This window comes from Prionailurus bengalensis, chromosome C1 (genome assembly GCF_016509475.1).
Source record: "Prionailurus bengalensis isolate Pbe53 chromosome C1, Fcat_Pben_1.1_paternal_pri, whole genome shotgun sequence".
In the NCBI taxonomy this organism is placed as follows: Eukaryota; Metazoa; Chordata; class Mammalia; order Carnivora; family Felidae; genus Prionailurus; species Prionailurus bengalensis.
Window position 1 is genome coordinate 142,744,706 of NC_057345.1, and position 17,735 is coordinate 142,762,440.

Below are 17,735 nucleotides of genomic sequence, written 5' to 3' on the forward strand. Positions count from 1 at the left end.
TTAAGTTAATGGAAGGAGGGCATTGGTAGGGTAGAGACAGAACAAGATTAGTCATGAATGGAAAACTTTTGAGGCTAGGAAGTGAGTATAGTTGGATTCTCTACTTTTGTATGTGTTGAAAATTTTCCAAGCTTTTAAATAAAAGCCCTAGAGTTAGGTTAAAATTGTTTATCTAATAGCAACTGCAAAGTGTGCTTTGGCAGTCTTAAAAAGTGAATTTCAGAACTAAAACATTTATTATAACTGAGACAGCCTGTACTTTGTTCTGGAAGTTGGAAAACCATGCGCAATGGTATTGCTGTCATTTAACCTGGATTTTATCCCAGTTAAAATGAAGATTGAAGATGGGAGGAGAGAGTGGCTGCCTCGCCCACCATTACACTTTTAAGGCATGGCCTGCTTTTTTCACAGGACTCTTAAGTTTCATGAGGACACCAACTGTCTCTGGCTCATCACTCAAACCCCTGCATTCAGTGTGATCTCTGATCATTTCCACATGTGTGCACTCTGCACTGGTGTTCACTCTACTAGTGTGTGCCTACTGTGGGTTTCCTCAAGAGACAAGAAGCTTTGGGACAGCAGTTGAACGCCTTTCGCATGTGCTGTCAGCCCACAGCTGTGGATTAGAAAGATACCCTGCAGTTAGGATTCGATCCCATAGCTATTTACTTTTTTATAAGTTTAACTTTTAGCTTTGCTGTAGTGAATTTATTACCTGTTTCTAAATTTAAATTAGTGTTTAAGGATATATATTTGTATATCAGGGGAGGCCAACTGCCTACTTTTCATTGTAGTTAGCCCTTCTCAGGCCACATTTCCCCTAAGTGGATGAGCCAGAGGGAGACTACTCATGTTTAAAGTTTCCTCATTGTATGGGGTGCTTGGGTGGCTCAGTTGGTTAAGCATCTGACTCTTGATTTCAGCTCAGCTCATAATCTCAAGGTTTGTGAGATCAAGTCCCACATTGGGCTCTGTGCTGTCCGCTAGACACAGCACAGAGTCCGCTAGAGATTATCTCTCTGCCCCTCTCCTAGCTCTTTGTCTTGCTCTGTCTCAAAAATAAGTGAATATTAAAAAAAAAATAAAGCTTCCTCATTTTCCATGAGCTCCCTGCGTAGACACTATTTTCCATGGTGCTCCCCCAACACCATGCAGTGCAAAAACAAGCAAATTGTATTATTAAGCAAATAATAAGTTGGTATTGAAAGTGAGTTATATGAAGTTTTTTCAGCTTTAAGTTACAGTATAGTTAACGTAGTGTTATGTTAGTTTCAGGTGAATAATATAGTGATTTAACAATTCTGTACATTACTCGGTGCTCATCATGATAAATGGACCCTTAATCCCTTTTACTTATTTCATGCATTTCCCCAACCAACCTCCCTTCTGCTAACCATCAGTTCTCTATAGTTAAGTCTTCTTTTTTTTAAATTTTTCTTTTATCTTTGTTAGTTTTGTGTCTTAAATTCCACATATGAATGAAATCATACAGTATTTGTCTTTCTCTGACTGACTTCACTTAGCATTTTACCATATATATATATATATATATATATATATATATACACACACACACACACACACCATATCTGCTTTATCCATTCATCTACCAATGGACAGTTGTACTCTTTTCCATAATTTTGCTACTGTAAATAATGCTGCATTAAATAGAGATGCACTTATCTTTTCAAATTAGCGTTTTCATATTCTTTGGATAAGTACCCAGTAGTGTAAATACTGGATCATAGAGTAGTTCTATTTTTAACGTTTTGAGGAACCTCCACACTGTTTTCCACAACACTTTGGCTACAATAGTTTGATTTCCCACCAGCAGTGTACAGGGGTTCCTTTTCCTCCACATCCTTGCCGATGTTTATGGTTTCTTGTGTTTTTGATTGTAGTCATTCTGAGAGGTGTGAGGTGATCTCTCATTGTAGTTATTTACTTAATTATGTTTAATTTTGGAGAGGGAGAGAGGGCAGAGGGGGAGAGTGAAGATCTTAAGCAGGCTTCATGCTGTGTGCAGCCCAACATGAGGTTCAGTCCCATGACCCTGGGATCATGACCTGAGCCAAAATCAAGAATTGGGCACTCAACTGACTGAGCCACCCAGGTGCCCTTCTCATGGTAGTTTTGATTTGCATTTCCCTGATGATCTGTGATGTTGAGCATTTTTTCATGTGTCTGTTGGCCCTCTGTGTCTTCTTTGGAGATACATCTGTTCACGTCTTCCTATTTTAATTTGGATTGGTTTTCTTTGGTATTGTATAAATTCTTGATATATTTTGGGCATTAGCCCTTTATCAGATATGTCATTTGCAGGTATCTCTCCTATTCAGTAGGCTATTTTTTTTTTTTAGTTCTGTTGTTGCTGCCTTCCCTGTGCAGAAGCTTTTTATTTTGATGTAGTCCTGATAGTTTATTTTTGCTTTTGTTTCCCTTGCCACAGGAGACATATCTAGAAAAACGCTGCAATGGTCAATGTCAGAGATATTACTGTGTGTGCTCTGTTCTAGGAGTTTGCTTCACATCTCACATTTAGTCCTTTATTTATTTATTTTTTTTAACGTTTATTTATTTTTGAGACAGAGACAGAGCATGAACAGGGGAGGGGCAGAGAGAGAGGGAGACACAGAATCTGAAACAGGCTCCAGGCTCTGAGCTGTCAGCACAGAGCCCGATGCGGGGCTCGAACTCACGGACCGTGAGATCATGACCTGAGCCGAAGTCGGACGCTTAACCGACCAAGCCACCCAGGCGCCCCCCACATTTAGTCCTTTAATCCATTTTGGTTTTTTTTTTTTTGTTTTTTTTTATGGTGTAAGAAAGTGGACCACTTGTATTCCTCTGCATGTAACTGTCTAGTTACCCAACACCATGTGTTGAAGAGACCATCTTTTTCTCATTGCATAGTCTTGCCTCTTTTGTCAAAGGTTAATGGGTCATATATAATTGTGCGTTTGTTTATGGGCTTTCTATCCTCTTCCATTGATCTGTGTGTCTGTTTTGTGCCAGTGCCATACTGTTTTGTTAACTACAGCTCTGTGTATATTTTGATATCAGAGATTGTGCCACCTTCAGTTTTATTCTTTTCCAATATTGCTTTGGCTATTTAGGATCTTTGTGGTTCCATACAAATTCTAAGGTTATTCTACTTCTGTGAAAAATGGTATTGGGATTTTGATAGGGATTGTATTAACTCTGTAAATTGCTATGGATAGCATGGACATTTTAACATTATTTGTTCTTCCAATCCATGTGCATGGAATATCTCTCCATTTGTTTGTGTTGTCTTCAATTTCTTTCATCAGTGTTTCATACGTTTTGGACTACTGGTCTTTCACCTCCCTTGTGTGAAGTTTATTCCTAGGTAGTTTATTATTTTGTGCAATTGTAAATGGGAGTGTTTCCTTAATTTCTCTTTGTACCTCATTATTAGTGTATAGAAATACAATGGATTTCTGTATATTAATTTTGTATACTGCAACCTTACTGAATTCATTTAGCAGTTCTGGAAGTTTTTTGGTGGAGTCTTTAGGGCTTTCTATGTATAGTATTCATGTCCTCTCCAGATAGTTGAAGTTTTACTTCTTCCTTGCCAATTTGGATGCCCTTTATTTCTTTCTCTTCTTTGATTGCTGTGGCTATGACTTCTAGTACTATGTTGAATGAAGGTGGTGAGAGTGGACTTCCTTGTTTTATTCCTGACATTAGGGGAAACACTCTCAGTTTTTCACCATTGAGTATGATATACGCTGTGGGTTTTTCAGATATGGTCTTTATTATGTTGAGGTATGTTTCCTTTATTTTGTTGAGGGTTTTTATCATGAATGAATGCTGTACTTTGTCAGATGCTTTTTCTTCATCTGTTGAAATGATCATGTGGGGGCGTCTGGGTGGCTCAGTCTGTTGGGTGTCCAACTTTGGCTCAGGTCATGATCTCATAGCTCATGAGTTCAAGCCCCGTGTTAGGCTCTGTGTTGACAGCTCAGAGCCTGGATCCTGCTTTGGATTCTGTGTGTGTGTCTTTCTGTCTGCCCCTCCCCTGCTCACACTCTGTCTCTCCTTCAAAAATAAATAAAATATCCTCTTGATGTAATATGTCATGTTGATTGACTTGTGAATATTGAACCACCCTTGTATTCCATGAATAAATCCCACTTGATCGTGGTAAATGGTTTTTTAATTTTTTTCTTAATGTTTTATTTATTTTTGAGACAGAGACAGAGCATGAACAGGAGAGGGGCAGAGAGAGAGGGAGACACATAATCCGAAGCAGGCTCCAGGCTCTGAGCTGTCAGCACAGAGCCAGATGCGGGCTCAAACTCACGAACCGTGAGATCATGACCTGAGCCGAAGTCAGACGCTTAACCCACTGAGCCACCCAGGCGCCCCAGTGATTTTTTTAATGTATTATTTGATTTGGTTTGGTAATATTTTGTTGAGGCTTTTTGCATCTGTGTTCATCAAAGATATTGGCATGTAGTCTTTTTATTTTTGCTTTCAGTGTCTATCTAGTTTTGGAATCAGGGTAATGCTGGCCTCATAGAATGAACCTGGAAGTTTCTTTCTCTTTTTGGAATAGTTTGAGAAGAATAGGTATTAACCTAACCTTCACAATGTTGGGTAGAATTCACCTGTGAAACCATGTAGTCCTGGACTTTTGTTTCTTGGGATCTTTTTAAATTACTGATTAAATTTCATTGCTGGTGTTAAGTCTTTTCAAGTTTTCAAGTTTTCTGTTTCTTCCTGATTCAGCATTGGGAGGTTATATGTTTCTAATAATTTATCCAAATCTTCTAGGTTGTCCAATTTGTTGGCATATAATTTTTCATAATATTCTCTTATAATCCTTTGTATTTTTGTGGTGTTGGTTATTTCTCCAATTTAATTTCTGCTTTTGAGTCCTCTGTCTTTTTTTGTTGATGAATCTGACTAAAGGTTTACCAATTTTGTTGATCTTTTCAAAGTACCAGCTCCTGGTTTCAGTAATCTGTTCTTATCTTCTTAATTTCTATTTTATTTCTCCTCCAATCTTTATTATTTCTTTCTTTCTCCTAGTTTGGGGTTTTATTTGTTCTTTCTTTTCTAGCTCCTTTAGGTGTAAGGTTAGATTGATTGTTCATTTGAGATTTTTCTTGCTACTTGAGATAAGCCTATATTGCTATAAACTTATTAGAACAGCTTTTGCTGTGTCCTAAAGATTTTGGACCCTTGTGTTTTCATTTTCCTTTGTATCTATGTAATTTTTTTTCTCTTTAATTTCTTGGTTGATGCATTCATTGTTTAGTAGCATGTTATTTAACCTCTATGTATTTGTGTTTTTTCCAGATTTTTTTCTTATGGTTGATTTATAGTTTCATAGTGTTGCGGTAGGAGAAGATGCATGGTAATATTTTGATCTTTTGAATTTGTTGAGACTTGTTTTGTGGCCTAATATGGGATCTCTTCTAGAGAATGTTCATGTGCACTTGAATGTGTGTTCTGTTTTAGGATAGAATGTGTCTTCTGTTTTAGGATAGACTGTTCTGAATATATCTGTTAGATCGATCTGGTCCATTGTCTCATACAGAGTCACTGTTTCCTTGTTGATTTTGTTTGGATGATGTATCCATTGATGTAAGTGGGGTGTTTAAGTCCCCTACTATTATTGTATTACTGTCAATTCCTTTATGTCTTTTATTAGCTTCTTTTTGTATTTGGCTACTCCCCAATTTACAATTGTTATATCTTTTTTTAAAGAAGTTTATTTATGTAAGTAATCTCTACACCCAACATGAGGCTCAAAGGTGCCCCCAATTGGTATATCTTTTTGTTCGATTGTCCCTTTTATGATTATATAGTGTCCTTCTTTGTCTTTGTTTTAGTGTTTTTTGTCCTACGTAAGTATTGCTACCTCAGCTTTCTTTTCACTTCCATTTGCATATAGGCAGCATCAAGATGGATCTTGCTTTTTTATCCATTCCATCATCACTTTGTCTTTAGATTGGAACATTTACTCCATTTACATCCAAAGTAATTATTGGTAGGTATGTACTTAATTGCTTTTTTGTTACTTGTTTTATGGTTGTTTTATAGTTCTTCTCTGTTCCAGTCTTCTCCTGTTTCCTTCTCATGGTTTGCTGGCTTGCTTTAGTGATGTAGTTGGACTCCTTTCTCTCTTTTTTAAAGGTTTATTTTTGAGAAAGAGCCCAAGCTGGGGAGGGGAACAGAGGATCTGAAGCAGGCTCTTTGCTGATAGCAGTGAGCCCAGTGCAGGCTCAAACTCACGAACTGTGAGATCATGAACTGAGGTGAAGGCAGACACTCAACCAATTGAGGCACCCAGGTACCCCTGGATTCCTTTCTCTTTATTTTTTGTGTATCTATTACTGGTTTTTGATTTGTGGTTACCATTAAGTTTACATATAACATGTCTTTTGCACCTAGCAGTCTATGTTAAGTTGACCATTAAGTTTGAACCCGTTCTTTGGTTCTTGCCCTCCCCTCCTTGACATTTTGGGTATAATGGTGTCATTCTTTACATTCTTTATGAATTTCTTGACTGATTTTTATGCTTAGTTTTACTGCTTTTGTGCTTCCAAGTTTTCTTATATTATGGCCTTTCCTTTCCAAAGAGCCCCCTTTAATATGTCTTGTAGGGCTGATTTCGTGATCATGAATTACTTTTGTTTTGAAACTCTGTCTCCTATTCTGAATAACCTTGCTGGATAGAATATTCTTGGCTGCAGGTGCTTATCTCTCAGCAGTTAGAATTATGTTATGCCACTCCTTTCTGGCCTGTGGAGTTTCAACTGAAAAATCCCCTGATAGCCTTACGGAGTTACTCTTGTATGTAACTTTTTATTTTGTTGCTTTTAAAATCTCTGTTAGTAATTTTGCCATTTTAATTACTGTTTTTTGGTATGGAACTCCATGACGTTGATTTTGTTGAGACTTCTGTGCCTCCTGGATCTGAATTTTATTTCCTTCCTTAGGTTTGGGAAGTTTTCAGCTTTTATTTCTTCAAATAAATTTCCTGCCCCCTTTTCTGAGATTGCCAAGGGCATATTGGAGGGGGCAGGTTAACGGGAAATAGTAGTGGTGGGACTTGCTGTGCCACTGAGTTCCTGGTTGTCACCTGCTGATCCCATAGCTGTTTCTAAAATGTTATCAGCTGAGCCATAAGGGAAGCTTACTGAACACAGTATAGATCTGAGAAAGCCTATGCTTGTGCATTTTTAACAGTACATTTTTTTCAGTTTGGGTTTTTTTTTTTTTTTTGGTGAAGTCTAATGTAATGGATTTGCTTTATTGAAATTTTTTATTTGTAGATCTTAAAACTATTAAAAAATAAGTCATTACATCAGTGGTGTTTATTGCAGAATTATAGACTTTATTAGTTACTAGCTTATCAACAGTTTCTATCAACTGTCACCTTTATAACTTCAGAACTGGAATAGAATTAAAAGCATCAGCATTCGGTAAGCAAGAAAAGGGGAGTATTTCTGCCATTTTTTCCTTAATGTGTTTAACATGTTCAGAATCCTGGTGTTAAATGTTAAACATTTTCATAATGGAGAAAGACTCTGGGTTGATACAGCAATAACATTGCATAGACTTTTAAAATGCCTATTCTATAATTAAACTTATTTAAAAATCCTATGGAAAATTTGCTAATGACAGTTTTAAAAATAATGAACCTATGGGTTTAATGTTGTCTCTTAAGTTTTATATCCAAGTCCAGAAAATAATGAAGTAAATCCAGTTTAATAATTGAACAGATTGGTGATATTAACATTTGTTTTCCTTGAAGAATTACTGAAGTTCATATAGCAACAAATTAAGGGATGGTATAACTATTAGTCATATTGACACAAAAAGATCATTAGGCAGCTTGAGTAACAGTGGAGTGTCTGAACGGAAATACTGACTAGAGGTTCTGCAGGTCCTCTAGGCAGGTGCGATACTTGAAATGCTTAAATAGCCTCCACATAGTTGGCTGGCAGCATGCCGGTCCTGCCGGTCCTCTGCACAGTGCCATACATCCAACCTTCATCAATCGCCTGAACATTTACAATAGCATCTCCGTCTCTGAAGGACACCTCATCTGCATCAGCAGCCATATAGTCGTACATGGCACGGAAGATTTTCTATTTGTGAAGATGAAAAAAGGTAAAAAAAAAAAAAAAAAAAAGAAAGATACATATTAGATTTGCAACAAGTACCCTAAACACCTAGTTTTAAGGTCTCTTACAACTTACTTCACAAATTTAAGTTGCACAAAATAGAATGAGCAACTACCACCAAGAAAGTAAAAAGACTACTCACAAAATAGGAGAAAATATTTGCAAATTATCTGGTAAGGAATTACCGTCCAGAAAATATAAAGAACTATAATTCAATACTGATAAAAGGTGGGTGGAAGGGCAAAAGATCTGAATTCTCCAAAGGAGATGTACAAACAGCCCGTAAGCTCCTGAAAAAAATGTTCAAACCTTAGTAGTCATCAGGGAGAGCCACAATGAAATACCACTTCACACACATGAGAATGGTGATACTCAATAACCAGTTTAGGGGAAGATATGGAGAAATTTGAACCCATATAAACTGCTGGTGAGAATGTAAAATGGTACAACCACTCCGAATAGAGTTTTGGAAGTTTCTCCCATCTTAAATACAGAGTTAGCATATTCGGGTCCTACATAGGTAATAAATACGTCCACATAATAACTTCTACATCTGCCACTGATAGCAGCCCAAAAGTGGAACTAACCCAAATGCCCACCAACTGATGAATGAAGAATGAAAAGGTGAGATTTTCATACAATGGAATATTATTTGTGGATAAAAGGAAATGAATTATTGCTGTATGATACAACTAGATGAACTAAGACCATTAAGTTAAAAGAATCTAGTCACAAAAGATCACATATTGTGTGATTTCGTTTACATGAAATGTCTTGAATAGGCAAGTAGAAACAAAGTACATTAGTGGATCACTTAGGATTGGATGGTGGGGGATGGGGAGTGACTGTTGATGGGTACAGGGTTTTTTTAGGGTGATGAAATATTAGGAAATTAGATTATGGTAGTGGTTGAATAACAAAGAAAATCACTGGGCCTGTACACTTCAAATGATGAACTTAATAGTATGTTAATATATTCATAAAATTGTATGAAAAAAGAATGTTTTATATATAGCCTTTTCTTCCCTTTTGAGGAAGTCAATCTTGTGTTTTGGAGAAGAAAAATTTGAAAAACCATAGCAATATTGCATGTAGCTCTTTCGGAATTTGGGAGCATGTTAGTAGTAAAAGTTGCTACAAGCTATCCTCCACATGTTAAAAAAACAAACAAAAAAACCTGTAACGTGGGAGGGGAAAATGGGGAATTAAAATCAACAAGCATAAAGTTTTAGTTAAGCAAGATGAATAAGCTCTAGAGGTCTGTTGTTCTGGAGATCTCTAGAGATCTGCACACACAGCCTTGAACCTATAGTGAATAAGAATGTACTGAACACCTAAAAATGTGGTAAGAAGCGGGGGCTCCTGGGTGGCTCAATCAGCTCAGCATCTGTCTGTCTCTTGATTTCAGCCCAAGTCATGATCTCGTGGTTCAGTTCATGAGATTGAGCCCTGTGTTGGGCTCCATCTGACAGTGCAGAGCCTGTCTGAGATTCTCTCTCCCTCCCTCTCTCTGCCCCTTCCTCCCCCTCATCTCAAAAATAGGTTTTTTTAAATGTTTTATGTATTTTTGAGAGAGAGCAAGTGAGTATGCATGAGCAGGGGAAGGACAGAGAGAGGATCTTTCTGAGAGAGAGGGACAGAACGGAGGATCTGAAGCAAGCTCCATGTTGACAGAGAACCTGATGGGGGCTTGAACCCATGAACTGTGAGATCTGACCTGAGCCGAAGTCAGATGCTTAACCGACTGAGCCACCTAGGCACCAGCACCGCCCCCCCCCCAAATTTTTAAATATGGTAAGAAGGTAGAGCTCATGTTAAATGTTCTTAGAATAGCAAAATAAGATTTTTACAAACTGTAACAATTTGGAGATAAAAACAAAGATTGAAAGTGCCCAAATTTTCTTGATAGGAACAGGCACTAATTAGTAATTAGTATATAACCTACATATTTTTTCCTAGCATTCTGAAATACACATACATATTCATATTCAGCGATAGGTTTCCCCTTTCCCGCTGTATAAGTAGAACAATACTATAAATAATACTTACTGTTCTTTCCATTTAATACAGCTTTGAGGTCTTTCCATATTTTAGTAATATCACAAATTAGCCAGGTCTATACTTTTGGTCATTTAATTGTTACCATTTTTTCTTACACTAATCCCCGAATGTTTGTCTTCAGGCAAGTATTTTAGAAAAAAAAAAAAAAAAAGCTTTTAAAGGTGAAAGGTCAAATGGTATGTGCATGTTAATTTTTTTTATTCACTACCATAATGTTCTAATACGCTACTTTATTATTGTTTTAATTTGCATATTCCTGGTTAGCAATCATGGTGAACATCTTTTTTGTTGGGTGTTTTATTTCTTCTGCTATAAGTTGTTTATTCATTTGCGTACAGGTCTTTCTTATTTTGACTGGAAGGGGAATAATTTGTCAATGAATTTTTGAGTGTTATGCTTTTTAGATATAAATCTTTTTGTTATGTATGCTGCAAATATTTCTTCCAGTTTGACATGTTTCTTTTTGTTATAAAAACACTTAAAGTTTTATGGTTAAATATATGTAGTCTTTTCTTACACATTCCTAGGTTCTAGAACTTGCTGAGGAAGGTCTTCCCCTGTGCCCAGTATTATAAAAGTAGTCTCCGCTTTTCTATAGTATTTTACAATTTTGAATTTTTTTTCCCTCTGCTAATCTGTAATTCTTTAAGGGTCCATTTCTGGACCTCATCTATTCCCATGCTAAGATCCATATTTAATGACAATTTTATAGTATGTGTTGCTCTTATTTGGTTAATAAGTTCCTATTGTCACTTTCAAAATTTACTTGATTATTCTTGCATCTTTACGCTTCCAAATAAATTTTAGGATTAATGTACAAAATGGTTTAAAATTCCTCTAGGATTTTGACTCGAGTTGCCTTGAATTTATGTATTTATTTCAGGAAAAATGACAACTTTACAAGATTCCCTTCCTGAAATATAATGGGTCTCAATACTTAGGTCTTTATGGCTTTTAGTAAAGATAGTTTCTTCATACAAATATTTTTATTTCAACCCTAAAGAATTGATGTTTTTGTGATATTACGAATGAGTCCAGGGTTTTAAACTAACAGTTTTTTAAGTAATCTGGTGAACTGTAAACATGATTTGACTTATCTCTTCTTCAATGGATATTAACAAGGGAAATCTAAGATAATGATGTGTTTATATGTGTGACATGGGCACACATACGTATATTCTTTAAGAATGAGGGGCGCCTGGGTGGCTCAGTCGGTTAAGCGTCCGACTTCAGCTCAGGTCACGATCTCACGGTCCGGTCCGTGAGTTCAAGCCCCGCGTCGGGCTCTGGGCTGATGGCTCAGAGCCTGGAGCCTGCTTCCGATTCTGTGTCTCGCTCTCTCTCTCTGCCCCTCCCCCGTTCATGCTCTGTCTTTGTCTCAAAAATAAATAAACGTTTAAAAAAAATTTAAAAAAAAAGAATGATTCCAAGCAGCAAATACAGTAAGATAGTGGGTAGGACCAATGAGCCCCAAATGATCATTTGCTTTAGTTTGTTCTAAATCACTGAATAATGCTTTTTAATTAATTTGAGTTTGGTAATGAAAGGTTTCTGATATTACTGGTAACATGAGATGTGTATTAAAAGCATTACATGGAAGGAAAAATAAGATAAAAACAGGGAAGGAAACCCTAAGACAGTCTCTTAACTACAGAGAACAAACTGAGGGGTGATGGAGAGGAGGTGGGCATATAATGGGTTAAATGAGTGATGGGCATTAAGGAGGGTACTTGTGATGAGCCCTGGGTGTTGTATATAAGTGGTGAATCACTAAAGTCTATTCCTGAGACCAATATTACACTATATGTTAATTAACTAGAATTTAAAACTTGGAATTAAAAAAAGACCAGAATAGCGATAATCATTATTGCACATATGAAAAGATAAGAATGATTTCGGTAAGCTCCTGATTGCTTACTTACCCCCGCGGTAGATGGGTGAGATGGGATAGAGGATACCGTTGTCTGTTGGGTGGCAACTGAAGACGATCGCTGTTGTGGGAGTTCCGTGGTTTTCGCATGTTTGTAAGCTACACGGTAGGGGGAAAGTAGTTTACGAGAAGAAATGGTGGCTAGACGTCATTTAATCAGTGTCAAACAGTGGAGCAGGGTTCTCTTTCCCCCTAACTTAAAAAGAACGATTTCCAAGAAAGGAGGCTCTCATAAAAGTTAATGAAACATCTGGTTTCATGTGCTTCTCCACAGTTCTAGGCTTTTCTCATCATTAGAAATGATTTTTTAAAAATCCAGATTTAAAAAATTTTTTTAACTGAAAGCATCTGCCCTAGTAACCCAGTTCAGCGGGCGGGCCGCGACTCTCCAGGGCAGCGCCACCCACTTGTACCTGTGGAGGTGGCCGAGAAGAAGACGCCGCCGTCGCTGTAGGTGGAGAGGCGCTGGTCGGCCGCTTCCGAGTGCTCGGACTTGTCCTCGCCGCCGCCGCTGACACCGCTGACGCTCAGCGCGCTGGCCGACCGCGACTGCTCCCGGCTCCGGCGCTGCGCTTGCGCTGGGGGGCGGGGGAGCAGGCGTGAAACTTAGGCGGTAGCAAAGCCTGACGGTAGTGAATCTCGGTTCGGTGGGGTGGGGGATTTGCGAAGCGTGGTTTTCGGTAGACTACCACGGATTAAACCCTCGAAACCCTTGTATATTATGTGGTTGTCATCCTCATTTTGCACATGACAGCTGAAGTGACTTACCGAAGGGCGCGTGACTGCTAAACGGTACAGCCACGCTTCAAATCTCAGCCTGTCCTGGCCCACAACCCCTTCCCTCCACCCCGTCCGTTTTCCTGGCTCATCAAAATTCACAAACTCCACATTAAACTCCTCCAGAAAGCCCTCCCTCACTTCCAAATTAATTTAGATCCCTTTCTCTGAGTTCCTACATTTTGTGTGCAGACCTTTAAAACTGCACGTGTCAGGGTGTAACCACTGATTTACTTGTCTCTCCATCAGGAGAATAGAGTGTAAATCCTTTAAGGACAAGCACTATGTATTATTCTACATTTTAACATGAACAGAAGACACAAAGGCATGTGGCCTGTCTTAATAATCTTCCTGGATGACATAAGAGTGTTCAGAAAGTTGCCAAAGGTCAAATGCATTCTCTTCCCAGTGCCTATGTATTTTTTTCCATTATGTCTCCAATAGAAAGATGTACTACCTTTTTTTTCTTTAGAAACAAAATGATAATACTGGGGCCTAAGGAGATTTACATGGAGGCAGTGAGGCAATCTTCCCCTGATATAAATTTTCGTAGAAAATAATGTCCCACCGGTCAGGGAGGTGTTTCTTTGCGGAATGACAACTGAGAACACTGAAGACCCTTGAGTTTCCTTGAGGTCACCGATGCTAGCCCACTAAATGGTGACATTTATGTCATAAGCTATAACATACCATTAATCATGTGTAAGCTTCGTGATTGTATATTGTCTTCTGCTGGATCGTAGTCAAAAACTGAGCCCGGATTAGTACGCCAGACACGTAAACCTAAGATTGAGCAAAATTAAGGATCAGAACAGATGTTTTTGGATGACTCCTGATATCTTGTGAAGCAAAGCATGAGCTTAATTAACCACAGGACCACTAACACCAATTTAGCTTAGTTCTCAGAGAACAAAGCAGAGGAAAGAAGAGAGATCAGCTTTGCAAGCCATGAAATAAGTTTTCTTTTACAACTAGTGAAAACAGACTGAGGTCCCTTTATCCTTTGCCTTCCTATGGGTAATTCCACTCCTGTTCTTCTACCCCCTCAGTTTAGAGTTGATTTTCCTTGTAGGCCTCATATACCTGTAATAGTCTCCTGATCCTGGTCATTCCGTTTTTGTTCCATTTCTACCACTTTTCTCTGAATACCTCGGTAGTTAATGTCACTGAAGTCCTGTGTGTTCTTCTTTACTCGTTCAGTGATAGGGTCCGTCACCACTGGTGTGAAGCAACCCTTGTGTTTCTCAAAGTCTTCATGATATTTCACCTGAAATTTCATTAATTCACTTTGTAAAAATATGACGGTGTGATCATTTCCTTTTCCACCTGATCCAGCAGGCTGGCCCGTCAATCCTGAAGAATCCCGGACTCACCGTTGAGATGTGACGTTGGGTCTCCCGCACCCGTCTCATCTCTGGAGTGTCTAGGACATAGGCAGCTTTGCCTTGTATTTGTTTCCGGAAGCTATCAGAATAAAGAACCTGGTAGAGGAGAGACCATGAATTAAGTCCAGGTCATGGTACTGTTCTAATTCTGAAGTCTCAAAACTTTTCCAGCACATGGAGATAAAAGTAGCTGGGAAGGGAAGCTTGAGTCAACTGAAAAGACCCAGTGATACCCTTGACTAACGGCTGAACAGATTAGCATGAGGACAAATAGGCAGGGCTCTCATCAGGAGAGAAAGGACAAGTTTTGTCTTTGAAAATGCAACTCTGATTTTCAAGGGAGACAGAGCACAGTAGAATTTCAAAGAGGATCGGAAGAAATTGGTCTCTTGGATTTGCTGGGAATTGCAGCACCAGCAGACTGGATGGTATTTGGCACTAGGTGTGATTCTGACATTGAAAACAACTATCCTTTTAATTTTTTAAAAGTTTAATTAATGTATTATTTAATCTCTACCCCCAACACGGGGCTCGAGCTCATGACCCTGAGATCAAGAGTTGCATGCTCTTCTGACTGAGCCAACCAGGTGCCCCTAAACAACTGTCCTTCCAAACAAGTGATCATTTTCACAGGTTTATGTCCAGATTTCATAAACCCATATGTTAACACAGAAATCAAGGTCCTCCAGACATGAAAAACCCAAAATACCAAAGCCAAAGAAGGCATCCACCTCAGAGTATTACCTGTTTCATAGAATACCTTAAAAATAAAGGAGAGCAGAAGATTGAGGCTGTTAGGAAGTCAATTTGTTACAGTTGGTTATGTAAGACTACCTAGTTGGTTATATAAGACTACCTTGGAGTAAAATAAAGGTAAGAGAAAACATTGGCAATTAACTTGTTATTTCTTAGTATGATCATTTGGAATTTAAAAGCACAGTTGTGTTAATTTTAATGTAAATTTTCAGTTGAATGAGAAGGTGCACATTTTTATGGTGTTAAAAATGTTATTTTCCAAGATGTTGCATTTCTTTTTTTTCATTTTAGTGTGCTTTCCAAGTGAATGAGAAAGGCGTGTTTCTATGATGTTAAAATGTTATTTTCCAAGTTGTTGCACTACTCCTGTGTTTAATCCTAGACAATACCGAGCTAATGTTTTCTTGGTTGCGCTTAGCTCGCTCCATCTCTGGAGTAACAGGTGTCGGAGTTGCTTTTCTCATATTCTCTTTGTATAATACCTAGAGGAGCCAAGAGAGCATCCAGACATCAGAAAACAGAAAACCAGTTCTGAAAACCATCATCTAGCTTGTGTTACGGCTCAATTATATCACACTCTATAAGAAACGCATCAGGGAGATAAAGCCATTAAAATGTTATTGTATAAAGCCAGAGAAGAAAGAATTAAATCAGTTTGAGTTGGAGGGGTTGGTTGGTTGTTTTTAAGTGGGTAAAGATGAACTTAAAACAAAAGTTCTGGGAAAAATGTGAGGTAAATTAGTGATATAACCATGATTGCCAGGCTTATTAAAAGGGTAACGATTTCTTTTTTCCTCTCCAAAATACCGAGCTAAAGTTTTCTTGATTGCGTTTGACTCTTTCCATCTCAGGAGTAAAGGGTGTAGGGGTCGCTTTCCCCAGGTTCTCTTTGTATAACACCTGTGAGATACAAAGTTGGACCCGAAAATCACCAAGAGGCAATATTCAGGCTATTAAATATAATGCGATTTGGGGAATAAAACTCCAGGTTTAATCTACTACATTAGTGAGAACGGCTCTCGAGAAGAAAGCTTAAAAAAATAGTTAATGGCAATAATACATGTAGTAGGTCATTTACAGGAGATTCTAAAAAAACTGGCATTTTGCTGGTTTTTAACCTGGGATGGAGTTAGGAGCAGGCCAAACTGCAGGGGTTACTTTGCAAAGTTAAAAGCACTTTCGTTTCTCAAGACAATACCGAGCTAATGTTCTCTTGATTGCGTTTGACTCTCTGCATCTCTGGCGTGACAGGGGTTGGGGTGGCTTTCCCCACATTTTCTTTGTACAAAACCTACGCGGGTCCAATGGATCCAAAAAGCCAAAAAGAAAAAAAAAAGTTACAGTTACCAAAAGATTAAATGGAATAGATAATTTGTTATGAGGTTCAGGGTGTCAAACCATTTAGGCAACAAGGTTAGGCGGAAAGAGGTATGTTTCCAAAGGAAGCTGAGTATAGTTACAGCCAGACACACATTTCCAGGGTAGGCCCCTGCCCTGACATCCTGGCAGACCGCCTGACAGAACTGCAGTGTGCCCCAAAAAGGATGAAAGACAGCCTTCATTTTCCCACTAGTCCATGAATTTCAAGCTCCAGACAGATCATCTAGAAAGGACTGTAGGGGAATGCGCTTGAGTGATACCGAGAAGGCGGGGCCGGTCCCTACACAGGAGTGGGCGACTGGATGGTTGGTTGTGCAACTCTGTATATAGACACATCCATACAATCCTGGGCCCACAAACAAGGATTTCTCCTACTCTTTTGTTCCCTGCTGTCATCCGTGCTGTCTCCTACTTTAGTTCACCAGCAAACTTCTCAGTAAGGAAGAATGTTCTCAGCGATTACATCATTAGCATCACCATAAATCCTTTACCTCAGTGTCTCCCTTCAGTGTCATTCATGGGGAATGGGTTTGGGAAATGATGTTCAAGAGAAGGAATTCTGTTCAAGTAATGGTTCTCAAAGTGGGGTCCCTGAATAGCAAGCTCAGCATCGCCTGAGCGCTTTGCTAGAATTGCAAATTTGCTGGCCTCACACCAGACCCAGAAAATGAGAAACTGTGGGGACAGGGCCCTACAATCTGATGTAACAAGTGCTCCGGGTGATTCTGATGCCCTGTGCTCAAGTACTGGAGAAACCCACACATAGCGCTGATGTGAGGGGTCGCAGGCTTCTTCCTTACACAAGCTAGTGTCCTCCCCATACGAATCCCAACCTCTGCTCCCCCCCCATCAGTAATCACTAAACATATATAATATCACAGAGCACAGGCTTACAGGAAATGGTTTACTAAAGCTAACAGTTAAAGACCACGCTAAAGACAAAAAAAAAAAATTAAAATTGGTAAAGCAAAAACAGTTCGAGTGACACTTTCCTTTTTAAGTAAATTGATACTCATGTGCTGAAATCACTAGTGGATCTTAGTTTTTTCATTTCTATGAGCACAGTACCTCCAAACAATCACATGGGGATTTGAGATTGTTAGAACTCAGTTTTGTTGTTATTCAAGCAAACTAAAAGTGTTTTTTTTTTTTTAATATTTAAAAATATCCGATGGAATAGAAATGTCATTATCCTTGAAGAAGAGAATCAGGGGTTATTTCCCCAAGGTCTCTTTGTCTAAATCTGACAGGATAAATTAGAACCAAAAGTCATAGGTG

The 17,735-nt window shown here is 38.5% G+C and overlaps 1 protein-coding gene across 29 annotated transcripts in view; it reads right to left on the reverse strand.

Annotated features, from left to right (window-relative positions):
• Positions 1–7,354: 7,354 nt before the first annotated feature.
• NEB (nebulin) overlaps positions 7,355–17,735 on the reverse strand; it is a 222,045-nt gene continuing 211,664 nt past the window's right edge. For 22 of the 29 annotated variants that reach the window (XM_043576703.1, XM_043576705.1, XM_043576679.1 and 19 more), the window contains 9 exons: positions 16,276–16,368; positions 15,885–15,977; positions 15,467–15,559; positions 14,310–14,417; positions 14,020–14,203; positions 13,627–13,719; positions 12,573–12,737; positions 12,152–12,258; positions 7,355–8,132 (listed from right to left, as the gene is read on the reverse strand). In XM_043576703.1, the coding sequence (XP_043432638.1) occupies positions 7,959–8,132; positions 12,152–12,258; positions 12,573–12,737; positions 13,627–13,719; positions 14,020–14,203; positions 14,310–14,417; positions 15,467–15,559; positions 15,885–15,977; positions 16,276–16,368 (1,110 nt within the window). In that variant the 3' untranslated portion in view covers positions 7,355–7,958. The remainder of the gene's footprint in view (positions 8,133–12,151; positions 12,259–12,572; positions 12,738–13,626; positions 13,720–14,019; positions 14,204–14,309; positions 14,418–15,466; positions 15,560–15,884; positions 15,978–16,275; positions 16,369–17,735) is intronic. The other 7 variants (XM_043576702.1, XM_043576698.1, XM_043576680.1 and 4 more) reach the window with 3 other exon arrangements.